At 38.8% G+C, this 15,689-nt stretch overlaps 2 protein-coding genes across 2 annotated transcripts; one reads left to right on the top strand and one right to left on the bottom strand.

Moving 5' to 3' along the window:
* Positions 1-1,165: 1,165 nt before the first annotated feature.
* dnajc25 (DnaJ (Hsp40) homolog, subfamily C, member 25) lies at positions 1,166-4,718 on the bottom strand. The gene is made up of 5 exons (XM_014973543.2): positions 4,369-4,718; positions 3,411-3,563; positions 2,469-2,839; positions 2,300-2,399; positions 1,166-1,534 (listed from the first exon to the last, which is right to left on the bottom strand). Exons 1-5 carry the CDS (start codon positions 4,660-4,662, stop codon positions 1,412-1,414), a joined length of 1,041 nt encoding a protein of 346 aa, XP_014829029.1. The 5' UTR covers positions 4,663-4,718; the 3' UTR covers positions 1,166-1,411.
* A 1,791-nt stretch (positions 4,719-6,509) lies between these two features.
* LOC106907713 (uncharacterized) lies at positions 6,510-13,451 on the top strand. Its single transcript, XM_014973542.2, has 3 exons — positions 6,510-6,593; positions 6,674-6,824; positions 10,371-13,451. Exons 2-3 carry the CDS (start codon positions 6,688-6,690, stop codon positions 12,997-12,999), a joined length of 2,766 nt encoding a protein of 921 aa, XP_014829028.2. The 5' UTR covers positions 6,510-6,593; positions 6,674-6,687; the 3' UTR covers positions 13,000-13,451.
* Positions 13,452-15,689: the final 2,238 nt, after the last annotated feature.

Below are 15,689 nucleotides of genomic sequence, written 5' to 3'. Positions count from 1 at the left end.
CAGAAATTTTGTATTAAAATTTTTGAGGTTATTCTCAATTTTTTGTGTGAAAATTTGCTCCTTTTTTCTGTCTACAATCGGCCTGATGTGCCATCGTACGACATCAGAAAGCAGCACAGCTTATAAATTTTAGATAAATTCCCAAACTCAAATAAGAGATAAATCTTTCTCCATGTTGTTCTTACCAGATCCCATTTTAATAAATTTTTCTTCTCACTTTCCTTTCTAAAAATGATGCTAGAACATATTATAGCCATTAGAGATAAAAGGAAAAAAATAAGTACCTCAGAAAAATTCAGACATTTTGAGATTAATCTCAGAAATTTTCAAGAAAAAAAACTTGGAAATTTCTGAGTTTCAAAAGTTTAACATTTTTGACTTTTGCAAATTTTCAGTTTTTTCTTCACTTTTATCCCTAAAAGTATCAAATATATAATAAATTATTTTCTGTAATTAATTCCCTTTTTTAGGAAAGAAAGCCCGGGAAAGACCCATTAGAAATGGAAACTGGATCTGATATGAAAAAAAATCTGATTTTATTTTTAATCCAACAGATAAACAGGATTTATAGGAACCAGATGGTGATATAAAAAAGACCCAACAGTTCTTATAAACAATGTCTTGATCTGGATTTATATATTCACCTAATCTGAAAAAAATACAGTTTATTACCATGTAATCGTAAACTTTTTATTTCTGTTTGTAATTAGCCCAATAAGGCCAGATCCCAGTGAAAACTGGTCTATTTTCTACACCAGAACAGAACCAGAACTTCTGTTGGTGCTTTAAAACACTGAAACCATTTTTATTTAACCGTTTCCTAAAAACTTTGAAGCGTTTCGTTCCTTCTGAGTCTAAACTTCGGCCATTTTGTCGCGTTAACCCACACATTGCATAGCCGTTAAACAGAAAGCAGCACAACCGCCACAGCGACTCACCACCGCCCCCGGAGGAACGCTGTGGTACTGCGGGAAAGGCCGAGCTCAGCTGTGCAGCATCGGACGCTGCAGGCACGACAGAAAAACATTCATCTCTTTAACAACTTAACGGCTTCAGCAGCAGCAGGAGTTTATCCTTTGCTGCCTTTTTAAAGGACACTTATATTTATGTTTCAGGCTTAAAAGGCTGAAATGTGGAGGAAATAACACAATCATCACAAACGTCATTTAATCTTAAATATAGACTTGATCTGCTTCTTTTAATGGGGTAAAAATGTTAGAATACAGAAATACGTCAAGCTTTCAGCTCGCAGTTTATTCAGTCAGTCTGAGGCGCGTCGGTAGGAAAATATCTGTAGCGACAGCTGCAAACAGCCGGGCTGGAGTCCGCCGGCGCCGGGCCGGGTCGGACCGGGCTGGGCATTGAGCCGGCGCTGAGGCAGGTGCGTTGGTTCTGGAGGGCGCCGCCGCCCTCAGTCGTCTGTGAAGGTCAGCCGGCCCGGGCCTTCGTTCTTCATCCAGCGGCGGTACCGCTTCATCTTCGGGTCGGTCGCCAGCTTCGCCTTCATCTCCTCCTCGCGCTCCTTCCTGTAGGCCTGGAAGGAAAGCAGGAGAGACTCAGAGGCTGGATAACAGGAAGGAGATTAAAACCAGGCGCTGGAAATATGAAAGACATAAAAACAAAGTCTGATAATTACAGTGTAGTATTAGAACCAGGCGGCGAAAACAAAGTTAACGTAAATAAAGTCGTAAAGTTACTAAAAAATGTCGTTAAACTATAAAGTAGAAATAATGAGAATTTAAACGTACAGAATAACTTTATTCTTGTATTATAATTATTCTCACGTTACTTTTCTTCTATTAGTAATTTATTCTTGTCATTTTACAACTTTATTGTTGTATTATTACAATTACTTTTGTAACAAGACTTTTTTCTCTTATTACGACTTTATTCTCATGTAATCACAAGTTTATTTTTGCATTTTTATGATTTTATTTTACTATTCCAACTTTATTCCTGTATTATTTTAACTTTACTCTTGTAATTTTATAACTTTATTTTCATAACATGACTTTGTTCATAGTTTCAAATTTAATCTCAAATGACGACTTTATTCCTGTATTTATATGATTTTATTGAATCTATTCCCGTATCATTTTGAGTTTATTCTCGTTATTTAATAACTTTTATTCTTCTAATTTTATCGTTTTAATCTTGTAAATAAAATATAAATATATAAATCTGGTTTTGAATCAGTGTTAGCAGTTTGGAGTGAAAGTATCTTTTCTCTTATTTTTAAACCTTCTGAAACAGGAAGTGGCCTCTGATTGGCCCAGAGTTTCTTAAAGGGGCCCCGTACCTCGTAGTTTTCTCGGACCCACAGCTGTTTCTCCAGGAACGTCTGCTTGGTGTTTTCCTCCAGACTGTCGAACTGCGCCTGCGACAGCTTCATGTTCCTCCTGATGAGAGCAGAACCGGGCCGTCAGAACCTCGGCCAGAACCGAGCGGCGCGAGCCGGCGCCACTGACCTGATGAGGTAGAGCTTCTCCTCCTCGCCGTACTCCTCCCGGCAGACGGTGAAGCGGTACACCCAGCGGGCGTACCAGGCCACGTAGCGGCTCAGGTAGAAGGGGAACAGCGCCATCTGGCACAGCAGGATGTCCGACAGGCTCGGCTTCTGGTAGCCGCCCTTGATGTCGATCTTGTTCTTGATGATGTCACGGATCACTTCCTCTTCCTGCTCGCGGATCTCCTCCTTGGAGCGCCGGTTCTTGCCCTTCTCCTTGGTGCGGCTGAGCATGCCCTGCTGCTTGGCGATCTCCATGGCCTGGATGCGGTACTTTGGGACGGTCACCAGGTAGTTGATGGCCTTGTTGTAGCTGCTGCACCAGCTGACGTACTGGAGAGCAGACACTGGTTACACTGGTTATACTGGTTATACTGGTTACACTGGTTATACTGGTTATACTGGGACAGGAAGAGGCTGGAGGAAACGTTTCACATCCAGAACCAGAACGCTTCAGATCCACAGATCTATGTGGAATAGATTCTAAATGTAGATTTTTGTTTAACATGTTTATATTTATTTATAAACTCCAGCCAGCAGGGGGCGCTGTGCACCCGCATTAATGTCATTTCCTTTATTCTAATTTATTCAAATTTAACATAGTAATGAATGCATTATTTATAAATAAATTAGTAAATAATATTTTGTTAAATAAATGAATAATAAATATGCAAATAACATAAAAACTCAGTTATTAAGAAATTTTTTAAATACTTAAAAATAAATGTTTTATTTACTAATAAATACATTTATTCATTAATGCAAAATAAATGTATTCATTATTAATAAGTAATAGTTTGGTATTTATTAATAAATCAATGATATGAATAAATGATAAATGTCCTCATGAAAACAAAATGTAATTACAAAACCAGAACTGAGTCTGTGAAGGCGGCGCTCCTACCTGGATGGCAGAGATGGCGCAGATGGCGACCAGGATGACGATCCTGACGTCGACCTTGGGGGCGAGGCGGCGGCGGTAGTAGGCGTAGTAGTGCTGGTAGTATTCCTCAGGATGGTCCAGCATGTAGTCGTAGTCGCGCCGCGAGTCTTCATCCTGCAGAGGGAAGAAAAACCTAAATCAGGATTATCCAGCATTACTAGAAAAATAACATAAAAACACAGAATACTAGAGGCTGGCTGGAAAGTTTAGGACGGGGAAAAACTCTCCTCTCTAAAATCAAGATGGCGGTTTTAGAAAGATGTTTGTACCAACTCTAAAGCACGACAGTGGACGGGTGATGATGTGGGCTTGGGTAATATCTGAGTCAGTAATGAACTTTTCTGTATTTCAACATGTTCTAGAGTCAAATGAGAGGAAATTTGAACCATAAATCCAAAAGCAGCAGCAGATCTGCAGGATGCAGGTGGTCTAGTCAAAGTCCAGACCTCAAGTCTTCGTATTACGAGATGTTGCATGAAAAGAACATACAAATAATGAGAATAAAGTCGTAATATTACGAGAATTTGTACGAAAATAAAGTTGGAATAATATGAAACTTTATTATTTCAAATTTAGTCTCATACAACTTTTTTCTCAAAATACTAAAACTTTATTATTTAATTATAACTTTATTTGTATATTATTTTGACTATTTTTGTATGACTTTATTGTAGTTTATTTTATTTTTCTTAGTATGGCCCTAATACTCCGCAGTAGATAAGAGCCACTGGAGATGACGGAGCAAAAACAGAACTTTTCATAAAATCCAGAACATTCTGGACAACCCTTAGTGTCTTCAGTCAGAGGCTGTTTGTGATTCGCTGTAATGCGGGCTGCTACAGGAGAACCTTACTTATCACAGCTAACATTTAAATAAAGTTTTTGAATGAGAGTAAAGTGGGACAGAACCGTTACTCACCTTCAGTGTCTCATAAGCTGTAGCAATCAGCAGGAACTTTGTGTGAGAGTTCTCCTCATCTTCGGGCTCCTCGGGCCGGTACCGGTCCGGGTGGTACCGGCGGGCCAGCTGCCGGTAAGCCCTTGCGATCTCCGCCTTGGAGGCCTCCCGGGAGACTCCCAGCACGTCGTAGCAGACCTCCGTCCCGCAGTAGAGCCCCTCCAGCAGCGCCGTGACCGCGGGCAGCGACGACACGGAGAGCAGGAGCACCGTGAGCCGCCACAGGCCGCGGCTCCGCTCCGGGAACGCGTCCATCTCTCCCCGCTGCTGCTGCTGCTGCTCAGACACGGAGCTCCAAGCGACGTCGCATTCTGCTTACGTCACAGGAGCGCCGGAAACAATGTTTACTCTGATCAAAATAAACTTTCAGGTTAGCGCCGTTCATGATGTTTTGTCTTATAATTTTCAGTTTAAAAAAATAACACACGGTTTTTATTGATGTAGGAGATATTTATGACCTACTTATCGCGTTTGTCTTGTAAAATATTGGAGTTTAGTTTTTTATGGGTTTGATTAAAATGTGAATATTTGCATAAAAGTGATTTATTTTTGATTCATTAAGATGTTTGTGGTAAACATCAAGACGCACTGTAAAAAATGACATCTTGCAACAAATGTAGTACCTGGATGACTTTATAAAAAGTTTTAATGAAAAAAAACAACTTTCAATTCAATAATGGAGTAAAGTAATTTTATAGACCAAAAACATGTTTTCAGTTTTATTTATTGTATTTTTATTTTATTTATTTTTGCTTATTTGATCTGTACCTATGCATCTCATTTATATTTGAACTGTTACAAGTTTATTAAAAATCTTTACGGCTTACTAGCAAAGCTTTTATATAATCTAGGCAGGTTGTCACTCCTTGGTCTGATCTACGAGAACTCACCGATACAACCGCTGCTGTTCAGGCATATTAAAATACGGCTACACATCTGCTTTCAATAGAAGATCTTTGACTCCAGGCCCAAGTGATGACGTTGCATAAAAATATGCCACCTGCAGGCCAAGAGAGATTCAGTTTAAATAGTGAGATTTACAGGTCTGAAGTAGAGAAGTCAACTCTGCAAACACTGGATGCAAAAGGATGAGTCAAGTCAGTATTTAACTGAAAATAAAAATAAAACAACTTTAAGGCAGAAGACCAACTGAAGTGCAGGAAATTGCCATGCAAGGTGGCATCCCGCTATAGAGTGAGGCAAATCACTCCAGCTCATCCTGGTACTAACAGCATGCTGCTGTGGTTCAGCCAGTGAACCCCCACCTACTGGTAGCTACTGGTCAGTGGGTGAATTACAATATTGACACCAAAATTCAAAGAGATCAATTTATTTAGAGATTTAAGAGAAGTGGGAGGCGTCAGTGAGAATGATCATCCTTTCCACTTCATTAGTTTCCAGTTGGACTGCAAAGGAAAATATTCTTGTTGGGATAAATCCTCATCATTTACATGATTTTGTCATTTACAAAAATTTCTGAGAAAAATCACGGTTCCACCAAAGCTATCATAAATTACGGCATGCAAGGGACACTATAGATATAAAAAAACTTAAATTTCTGTCAAAAAACTCTGTAACTGAGAATAACATCAAAAATGTAGAAAAAACATGACATTTTTTAAAAAGCTGAAAATTTTCCACTTTACAAACTGAGAAATGTCCAAGTTCTTTTTAGTAAATGTCTCAAAAATTAGATTTTTTTCTAGCAACATTTCACTTTTAAAACTCAGAAGTTTCCAAGTTTTTTCTAGGAAATTTCAGAGATTTTTGGCAGAAATGTACTTCTCTATTTTAGTAATTACAATGGACCCAATTCACCGTCATACATGACAGATTTAGTTTAACTTTAGTTGTTTTTGACCATTTTCCATCCAGTACAGAAAGATTTCACTAGTGTTTAGCTGCAGTTGTTGGTCAAAACTTTGACAGAATTGAATATTTCAGCTTTGCAAACAGATTTATGGGAGGAGGAAGCTGGAAAACATCAACTCTGTGGAAAAAGTGCTGATGGAGGCTGAGTGTAAAAAGCGAGCGCTGTAGTCAGGGGAGGGCGTTATTTTTAGCTGGTGCAGCCCCTCACATCCATCAGCTGGTTATTGGCTCCCGGAGCGTCGGCACAGATCAGCAGAGCTGTCAGCAGCGTCTCCACTCTGATTATCGCCGCTGAAGCTGCGTCTCTGCAGGAGGTCTCATCCAGATTTCACTGTAATCCAGGGCAGGCTGAGCGATGGAGATGCTAACGGCTCTGTGGCTCTGCTTTCTGCAGGAACCAGGCTGAAGATGTCGGGTGAGAAGAACCCAGAGGTGGTGGGATGCGACGCCTCCATCATGAGGAACGTCTGGGAGATCCGGCTGAGGGAGTTGGGACAGAGGATGCTTCTGGAGCAGGAGCGGCTGGAGAGGAGCGCGCTACCCGCGTGAGAAAACTAAACCTTCATCAAACTTCTGCTGTGATGTTAAGACAAACTGCAGCCGATGAGGTGAAACTGAACCCAACAGGGACGAATCTGTCCTTGTTCTGATCAGGATAGAAAGTCCTGCTGTCAGCAGAGACGTCCAAATGTCCAAACTGTTTGACATTTTAGATCCTGAACCCAAACCAGAGGCTGAAGTTTCATCCTGCAGAAACTGCAGCCAATTTTGTCCTGGCACAAAGTTTGTTTTCTCTATAAACTAGTAAATCTTAAATTTAGAGCTAAATTAGAGATTAAAACAGCTACAAGTCTCTGCAAAAACCTTCCTAGTTTATTTTTACTGTCCTTCCAGACAATCAGAAGTTCCTCTAATCTTTAAAAATGGTTTTGATCAAAGAGTCTGCAGGAATGTTTAGATGTTTTATAGATTTTTCTTGTATCTTAATATTCCCCACGCTGAACAGATTCCTGACTCAGATTTCTAAAACCCATTTTCCATCTGCAGATAAAGTTTTGCCTCTTGAATTCACTCTGATGTTTGATTTCTCTCTGCAGCGATTTTACAAAAACAGTCAAGAACTCAAAGTTTTGAAGATTCTAAAATTTGAAGGTTTTCTTTCTTCTTTGATGCTTTTTAAGCCCATCTTCACTCCGATCCTTAAATTTGATTCTTTGTAGATGTTGAACAGATTCTCGGTGCTGAAAAAAAAATATTTTGAAGAGATTCCTGACGCTAATCAGATTTCCAAAGGGCTCCAAACTTTCAGAACACTGTAAAAACACAAAATGTTACCAAGTATTTTTGGTCTCAATTCAATTGTAAACATCTTAGTGCAATTGAAATGATTGAAAACTAATTTACAAGTAACTTTTCTGCAAAATATAAGACAGTTTTAGGTCAATAATTATTTAACATTCATTAAAAGTACAAAAAACTAATAATTTTGTTCATTAAAATTAAAGCATTTTTCTTTTTCTTTTTTTTACCTGGTTTTAGTCGAGCAACTGATTGAATCGCTTACAAATAGAAAGACTCTTAAACTCAAAGGTTTGAACAAAGTTTGGTGAAGATTTTCTGATTTTTGGACTTTTTTGTTGCCAGAGATACTGAAGCAGAAACACAATCTGTCCTCGTTTTCAAAGTAAAGTCTTCAAAAAAGAAAGAAAACAAAATCTGAGAACACATCTTACAGACTAAACCGAGGAATTTACCTCCAGCAGGATGAATTTCTGTTACTTAATCACATGACTTTATATGGTGTAATATAAAAAGTGGAGATTTTTTAGTTTGCAACTCTCAGCATGTAGTGAAAAGGCAGGAAAAGTCCAAAGAAAGGTTCTGAAAAGCAGAGCCATCAGGTGAAAGACGCTGAAAAAAATCATCAATGATGCAAATTTTTATACACAAACAAAAAACCAATGCAACAGAAAATAATGCAACTACAGACAAAACAAAAGTCCTCCAGGCCACTAGGGGGAGTTGGCCACTAAATAACATGAGCCCAGATCCTTGTCATACTTTGTCTTTTATAATATTATAGAGCAGCATAGACATTTTATTATTATGATAGAACAGCAGCATATTACCTTAGGTAACATTACCGACTCCAGACTCCCCCTAGTGGTCTGGAGGACTTTTGTGGCGCTAGTTTATAACATTTTATATTTTCAGGGTTTTCTTTTGTTTGCTTTTTTGTATTTTGCAGTATTTTCCATTTAGCTTCTGTTTCCTGTGTTTGGAACATTTTTCTGTTGCATTTACTTTTTTGTTTGTGTGTTTCGGATTCATTCACGTTTTGCAGTTCGTTTTGCGTTTGAACCTGTGGGCCACCGTACTGAAAGGCAAACAGAAAGAAACTGATATGATCAGAAATGCTTAGAGTTTACAGGAAGATCTCTGTATTTTTCTCTGTAGGAAAATACAGAGAAATAAAAAATGGTTTGAAAAAGTTGTCAGGTAAAAACAAAGTATTGTTTTAAACATAAAAGGAGCAAAAACAAAAACATGCAACAATGAACCAAAGTCACTTTCCTTCAACCTTTCTGCTTTAATTGCTGTATTTGTATTAAATGTCTTTAATTATTTTGTATTTCTTGCTCTACAAGCTGGGTTGTCAGCATGTATTTATTAATATCTCAGTCCCAGCTCACTCAGGTTTATTTTAATGCCAGCTGCTCTTCATCCAGTCTAATGCAGAGATCAGCCAGGTAGTTACAGCTGTAACCACAAATTTAATGTTTTATTAAGTGTGAACATCCTTATGGCTTTAAATAGGAATTTATCAAATTATTCTGTAAGAGCTAACTTCTCAGAAACATCATGATGATGACGCTGTCCAGAGCAGGAAACCTGACCCACCAGAGCAGCAAAGGTCACCAGTTAGCTTCGCCACCAGATCTCCACACCGGTCCAAGAACACATGCCATGTCTCGACTTCCAGAGCCGCCTGAAGAGCCCAACAGATTTAGCAGGAGCTGAAATGAACTCTCAGACGGAGTGACACTGTGATTTATGGTCCACACTGCAGGGAATGTGTGTTTCCAGCCGGTTATTTTGCTGCTTTCAATCGAACATTTCCTGAAGTCTGATGAGAACCAAAAAAATCAAACCCAAACATCGGTCTGGATTCGGTTGAAGTGAACTCTGGTTCAGTTTGAATGCATATGTGAACACCAAGAGGACCAGAGGCCGCTCCAAAAGCAGGAAGCAGACTACAAGGCAGGGCATTCTGGGTAAATACATCCAAAACAAAAGTGCTAGCCTAGCGCCAGCGGGAGAAATAAATCGAGGTTTTTAGCCAAACACAAAAAAACAGAAATCCTACAACCACTAAAATCTGACGCCTCCATTTCTGTTTCCATTTTGCGAAGAAGGAAGTTGCTGTCAGTGTCTTCAGAGGTTTTTGTGTCGTTTCCTTCAGTGGTTCTTGGTGCAGCGCCCCCACAGGCCTATCCTAATTGTATTTTTCCTTTTTTTAAGTGTGAGCAGTGTAGTCTGATCTCCTAGCAGCAGGACGTAACAGATTTTCTATAAATAAAAACATTGTTGTGTTATTTAAGACCTGCCAGATGGTAGCATCAGTTTACCCCTCAGTAACTTTACCTCAGACTACAAAAGGTTTTCATCATCACAGGCTTGGATATAAACAGAACAACCAAATTCACTCCAGAACAAGAAACCCAGAATTATCTCCACACCGTACAGGTTTTCTGGAGCATATAGTTCATTTTTTTTGTTGGTTTGTGACACAATTATCTTTTAAATCAGGCCAATCTAAATAACCAGTCAATAGATCTTAGAAGATGTGCAAAATATTCAGTGATGTACAAAACATTTCTGGAAAAAATCCTCCAAACAAGAACTAAACAACTTTAATATAATTGGTGTTTAAAGGCGGATCTACCAAGTTTTGGCTCAGAAAACCTAGAAAATTTATGTTAGGAACAAAAAGTTTGAACTGCAGGTTTCATATGTCAAAAAATAAATAAATAATGATTAGATGTGTTTTATTAACTTTTTTGCCCTTTTGTTCTTTTTTGTTTGCACAGAATCAACAAGGAGTGGGCAGACCGTATGACTGCCAAGATGGGGAAATACAAAAGAGTGGAGAGGAAAGTTACACCTTCTGATATCCAGCCAGACGACAACATCTGGAAAAGCAAGCAGCCGCTGGTTCCTCAGGCAGTTCTTCTTGGCAGAGGTTCTGGTCCCGTTGGCAGACCAGGAGTCCAGACGAAAAGCTTTTCTACCCAAGCCCCAAATCTCAAGGACAAAAAAGTGCAAAACAAAAGTGTCAACAAACTTCAGCTACTCATGTCAATCACCAAAACTCAGCCGTCATCTCTGGTGTGGGGCAAGGCCTGGAAGTTCAACAAGTCCTTACCGACACCAGCAGAGGGCGCAAGTCCAGACTGGGGGCAGTGCTGGATGTTTGCTCCCTGTCAACCTCAAGCCGAAGAGGGTAAGCCGTGGCCAAACGAGCCCAACCTGGTGGATCCAGAAAGCTATCATCTCTGGAGAAAAGACTTTTACAAGATGGTGCAATCACAGGAGCTAGACCTGAATCTGCCCGCTGACGAATGGCAAACATCCTGGAAAAGATTTGAGAAAATCAAGAAAGATTCTGCTGAAGATGAAGAGAAAGTTTCTACACATGGATTTTTCACTTCACTGGTGGAAACCCAGCACCAAAATGAACTCTTGTGTTCATCAGAGTGGAGTGATTCCTGGACGTCCACCAAGTCAGGCAACGAAGATTTACTGAATGCAACAGTTGATTACAATAAAGATATGGGAAGAGAAATAAACCCAGAATGGGAGGAATGTTGGAGGCTTCTCAACCATCACGGCAGCAACAGCTTCAAGCTTCCTCGTCACCAGAAACCGCTCAGTCCAGAATGGGCCAGTTCATGGAAAACAGCAGGCGGCGTCTTCAACAACAAGCAGAGTTCCTCTGAGAACCAACATCACAGCTTTGACGAAAACAGCCTGGAGAGAGATGGTTTTCACAAAATCACCTCCACAACTTGTAAGAGAGACCTTCAGTTCTGCGATAAATTTGAGGCGATGGGCGAATGGAGCAAGTCATGGGAGATACCGAAGAATACCTCAAAACCTTGTGCGGAGATAGATAAAGTCCTCAAAGCCTTACCACCAAAGATTGAGACTCAAAGGGTGGAAAAGATCCCTCAATCCCTCCTTGTCAATTACTCGACAGAGAAAGTAGACCCAAGGTACGAGCAACTAAGACGTGATGTGATACATCACACAAGGAGGGAGCTCCCCGAGTCAAAGATACTTCTTCTAAAGCACCTGCAGAAAATACTTCCACCTTCTGAATGGAGGGATTCCTGGAAGGTAATAAAACACAGAATGAGACAGGAGAGGAGAAGGTACAAGCCGGATCCTCTGAAGCCTTTCAGAGAGTCAGAGAAAGGGGAAGATTTAAAGGCCAATGCGTCGGAGTGGAAAGACTCCTGGAAGTTTACCTGCCGGCCTCTGAATCAGAACCCTGAGCTGTGGCAACAAGGTTGGTTCACCTCAACGCAAGTCCGGGTGAACTGGGAGAGGCACCAGAGTGAGATTTCAGTGGAGGAATTCCCTAAAAATGGCCCAACAAGTGAACGAGTTTGGGGAGAATCCTGGAAATTCTCTAGGCACCAGCATCGATCAGAACCTGCACAAGCCAAAGATCAAGTCGACAAAAGAAAGTTGAATGTTCCTGATAACTCAAGGGAACATGGAAGTCATGCCAAGTCCATATCAGACTGGCAAGATTCCTGGATGATCACAGAAACAGAAATGAGACATGACAAACCATCATTTGCTCAGTGGAGGGAATCCTGGAAGTGGTCTATCTACCACACACCACACTGGACTGGACTAGTATCGACAGACAAGTGGGTGGATGAATCCACTGAGATCCAATGCCCAAAAAGCATAATGTCCTCAGAAGGAGCGAAAGCTAAAGTGAGCCGATCCTTTGACAACAAGATATTTGTCCAAAGATACCCTGAGAAACAGTGGATCTCCTCATGGAGCATCAAATCACTTCTAAGCAATCAATCAAGCAAAAGTAGTTCAGCTCAGCAGCAACATCCCATCCTGAGTGAATGTGGATGTAAGTGGGGAAGATCTTTCAGACTCGCCAACCCAACGCCGCAACTGGATCAGCCCTGGATGGAGTCTCCCCAGAACCCTGGTTACCACCAGGTTTTATGGTCAAGCAAAAACAAGATACAAACCAACAATAAAGCCGACCTAAACAAAGTGTTTGCTTCAGCCACATTTTGGGCAAACTCCTACCGGTTCCTGCAGAAACCCAATGACCAGCTTAAAACCAAAGGTAGATCCAAAGAACTCAGTGATCAAAGGGTGATTTTACCAACAAAGATCAAAATGAGGAAGCAACTATACTCTGGCATGGAGAAGGAGAAACAATCGGAGAGGAAGTGGGCAGGATGCCACCTGCTGGGTAAAACCCAACCTCGTCCCAAGAAAGGCAGCGGTTCTAACAGTAAGCTTATGCCTGAAGACAGCGCCTATAAGAAGTTCCTGGAGGAATGGGGAGAGTCTTGGAGATTCTTTGTCCGTCCCGAAAATATGAAAAAACAGATGAGCTTTAAGCCAATATCTGGCTGGGATGAATCCTGGAAGTTCCTCCTTCCACTGTACTGACCTAAAGGCAAACAAAAACAATTGCTTCAAGAAATTAGTTTAACCCAAAGATCTGCATTTGGCCCATAAAATGAGAAAGTCTTTTTGATAGTTAGCACAGAACAGTGTAGATGCAAGGTGTGTTTCAGACAAATAAATCAGAACAATATAGTTTTAAATCGCTATTTGTGGAAAAACGGCAAAGAAGAAGAGGGATAAGGATGTAAGGAAGAAACGAGTAGGTGTAGTTTTAAGAATATTAAAACAGTCTGAGAAAGATATACAGGACTGTTTGTTGAAGAATGAAATGTTAATGTCTCCTAATAAAGGAGTAAAAACAAACAGTATCATGTCTTTATTCAGTCTGTTACTGCAGTTTCCTCAACCTTACATACCAGACTCACTGACTCCATCTAGTGGATAGATCTGGTAAGACATGTATCACATTAGTTAGTAAATTTGATTTCCATTGATGATTTTTGTGTGATTTTGTTGTCAGCACATTCAACCTTGTACAGAACAAAGAATTCAATGAGAATATTTCATTCATTCAGATCTAGGATGTGTTATTTGAATGTTCCCTTTATTTTTTTGAGCAGTGTATATTATATATAGTCAAACTGTTGTGGCTCTGCTGTGATTTATAACTTAAAAATTACCAAACAGTGACCAAGTCAATCTCTAGACCAAATAACTTGGAGTTCAGTATCATTGGTTGACGTCTTTTTTGTCATTTTGTCTTTGAATTTAGGAATAAGGCTGCAGATTTATATGTCGAACTTCTTTTAATTATAATTAAATTATAATTTATATAAACTAAGCAAAGAAAATAAAAATCAATATGAAAATTGAGAAAAAATATTATTTATATTACAGTCATAGTAAAAGAAAGATAATATTTTCTAAATTGATACATTTAAATTGTTAAAAAAACATCTTTACTGTTCAAAATTAAAGTTTATAGCTTTATATTTAAATATGTTTATCTAATTTTTTAAGCGCAAGAACACATGGGCGCTGCAGCTTCTCTGTGTGACAATCTGTAGATGGCTACAAAACTCAGAAATTTGCTTTATTTTTTTATTATTTTACCAGGAGTAAACATCACTGCTGATTAAATGCCCTTAAACTTAGATTTTACTTTCTCTCCATATAAATAAGACATATGTTTGAAAGTTGGTCGTTTTTAAATATGATTTAAAATAATTTTGAATTTTCAAAGTGAGGTTTGAGCAGCGGAAGATAAATTAGACAACAGTGCCATCTAGTGGCAACAGAAGTAAAAGAAAAATGTATTTCATATTCAGCTGGAAACAGAAACGAAATAGAGATGATTTAATAAATAAAAGAGGAACAAACAGCGACAACAATATTAAAAATAATTAGTATTTTAATACTGTTGTTGTATATTTGTGACCCTGAACTTAGTCAATTTAGCAAAACTATTTCCACGATTCATAAAGTTTGGTAAATACAACATAATCTGGAAAAACACCCAAACAAATCCATTTTCTGGAAAAGCTCCTGTTAGCTGACAGCAAACGTATGGAAACCTAAAAATGCCGTGTGGTGTTAAAAATAGAGCTGGCAGCTCTGACATCAGCAGCAAAGTGATCTGAGCGTCTCGTTACGGTGACGGAGATCTGCTGCTGCAGAGCAGCCACTGCGCATGCTCAGACCGCACAGAAACCCTGCGCACATGTAGAAAACACACAGGACCATTTCACTCACTCACACACACACACACACACACACACACACACACACACACACACACACACACACACACACACACACACACACACACACACACACACACACACACAAAGGATCTGTTTATACATGAGGAGATTATAGGTTTACACAAACAGCTGCTCAATATTTCGGCAAAAAAATCACATTTACTAAACAAGATTCAACGTTAAACCATGAAAACGGCTAAAATCTGTTCCCTGCTTTCCTTATTGGCTTAAATGGATGGAATAAATAATCCCAAGTTCACTGGAGTTTGAAACTTCTGCTTTTCTAACTTCCTGTTCCTAAATTAACCTGCATGCAAACAGTAAATAGACAAACTGAATTTATAAAAATAAATAAAAATGTGTAAACGTAAATAACTATACACAAAATTAAAAATAAATAATAAAAACAAGAAAAAACACTAAAATAAATGAAAAATAGCCCCAAAAGCCATAAATAAAAACACAACTAAAGGAAATATTAAATAAAAACTAAATACATTAAGAACAATAATAAAAATAAACAAAAACTGAACAATAAATTAAAATAAAATCAATAAAATTAAATAATAGAAGCTCAGAGCAAAATATAAATAAAAACAAATATAAAAACAAAATAAATTAATAATTTAAAAAACAGAAAGAAAAAATAAACTGACATATTTCCAATTGTGTTGTTTTCTTAGTTTTAACCCACAGAGTGGCTGATTTAAATGACTCACTTTAAATCTATAAACCAAACTGTTTATAGATTTATATCATACTGGACATTTTGCATGATCTGTGTGTTTCTTATTCCAGTAATTAGACATTGTAACATTAATTAACACCAGATTAGTTATTTTCTATAGATCTTGTGCATCATTTATCAGTAACCTGTCGAACACACAGCAGCTCTAATATCTGTTGTTCTATATTTATGTCTCTGCTCCTCCTGACCTGCAGCCTTTAAAGTCTCATCTTTGTCGTATT

Source organism: Poecilia mexicana, unplaced genomic scaffold (assembly GCF_051168715.1).
Source record: "Poecilia mexicana isolate PSO_F unplaced genomic scaffold, ASM5116871v1 scaffold_12, whole genome shotgun sequence".
In the NCBI taxonomy this organism is placed as follows: Eukaryota; Metazoa; Chordata; class Actinopteri; order Cyprinodontiformes; family Poeciliidae; genus Poecilia; species Poecilia mexicana.
The sequence above is the reverse complement of the archived record's forward strand: the minus strand, read 5'-3'. Positions and strand labels throughout refer to the sequence as shown.

Coding starts and splice junctions, on each gene's coding strand:
- LOC106907713 (XM_014973542.2), top strand. CDS start 6,688: ATGTCGGGTGAGAAGAACCCAGAGGTGGTGGGATGCGACGCCTCCATC. Junction 6,825..10,370: donor GAGAGGAGCGCGCTACCCGC/GTGAGAAAACTA, acceptor TTGTTTGCACAG/AATCAACAAGGAGTGGGCAG.
- dnajc25 (XM_014973543.2), bottom strand. CDS start 4,662: ATGGACGCGTTCCCGGAGCGGAGCCGCGGCCTGTGGCGGCTCACGGTG. Junction 3,564..4,368: donor CAGCTTATGAGACACTGAAG/GTGAGTAACGGT, acceptor TTCCCTCTGCAG/GATGAAGACTCGCGGCGCGA. Junction 2,400..2,468: donor GAGAAGCTCTACCTCATCAG/GTCAGTGGCGCC, acceptor TGCTCTCATCAG/GAGGAACATGAAGCTGTCGC.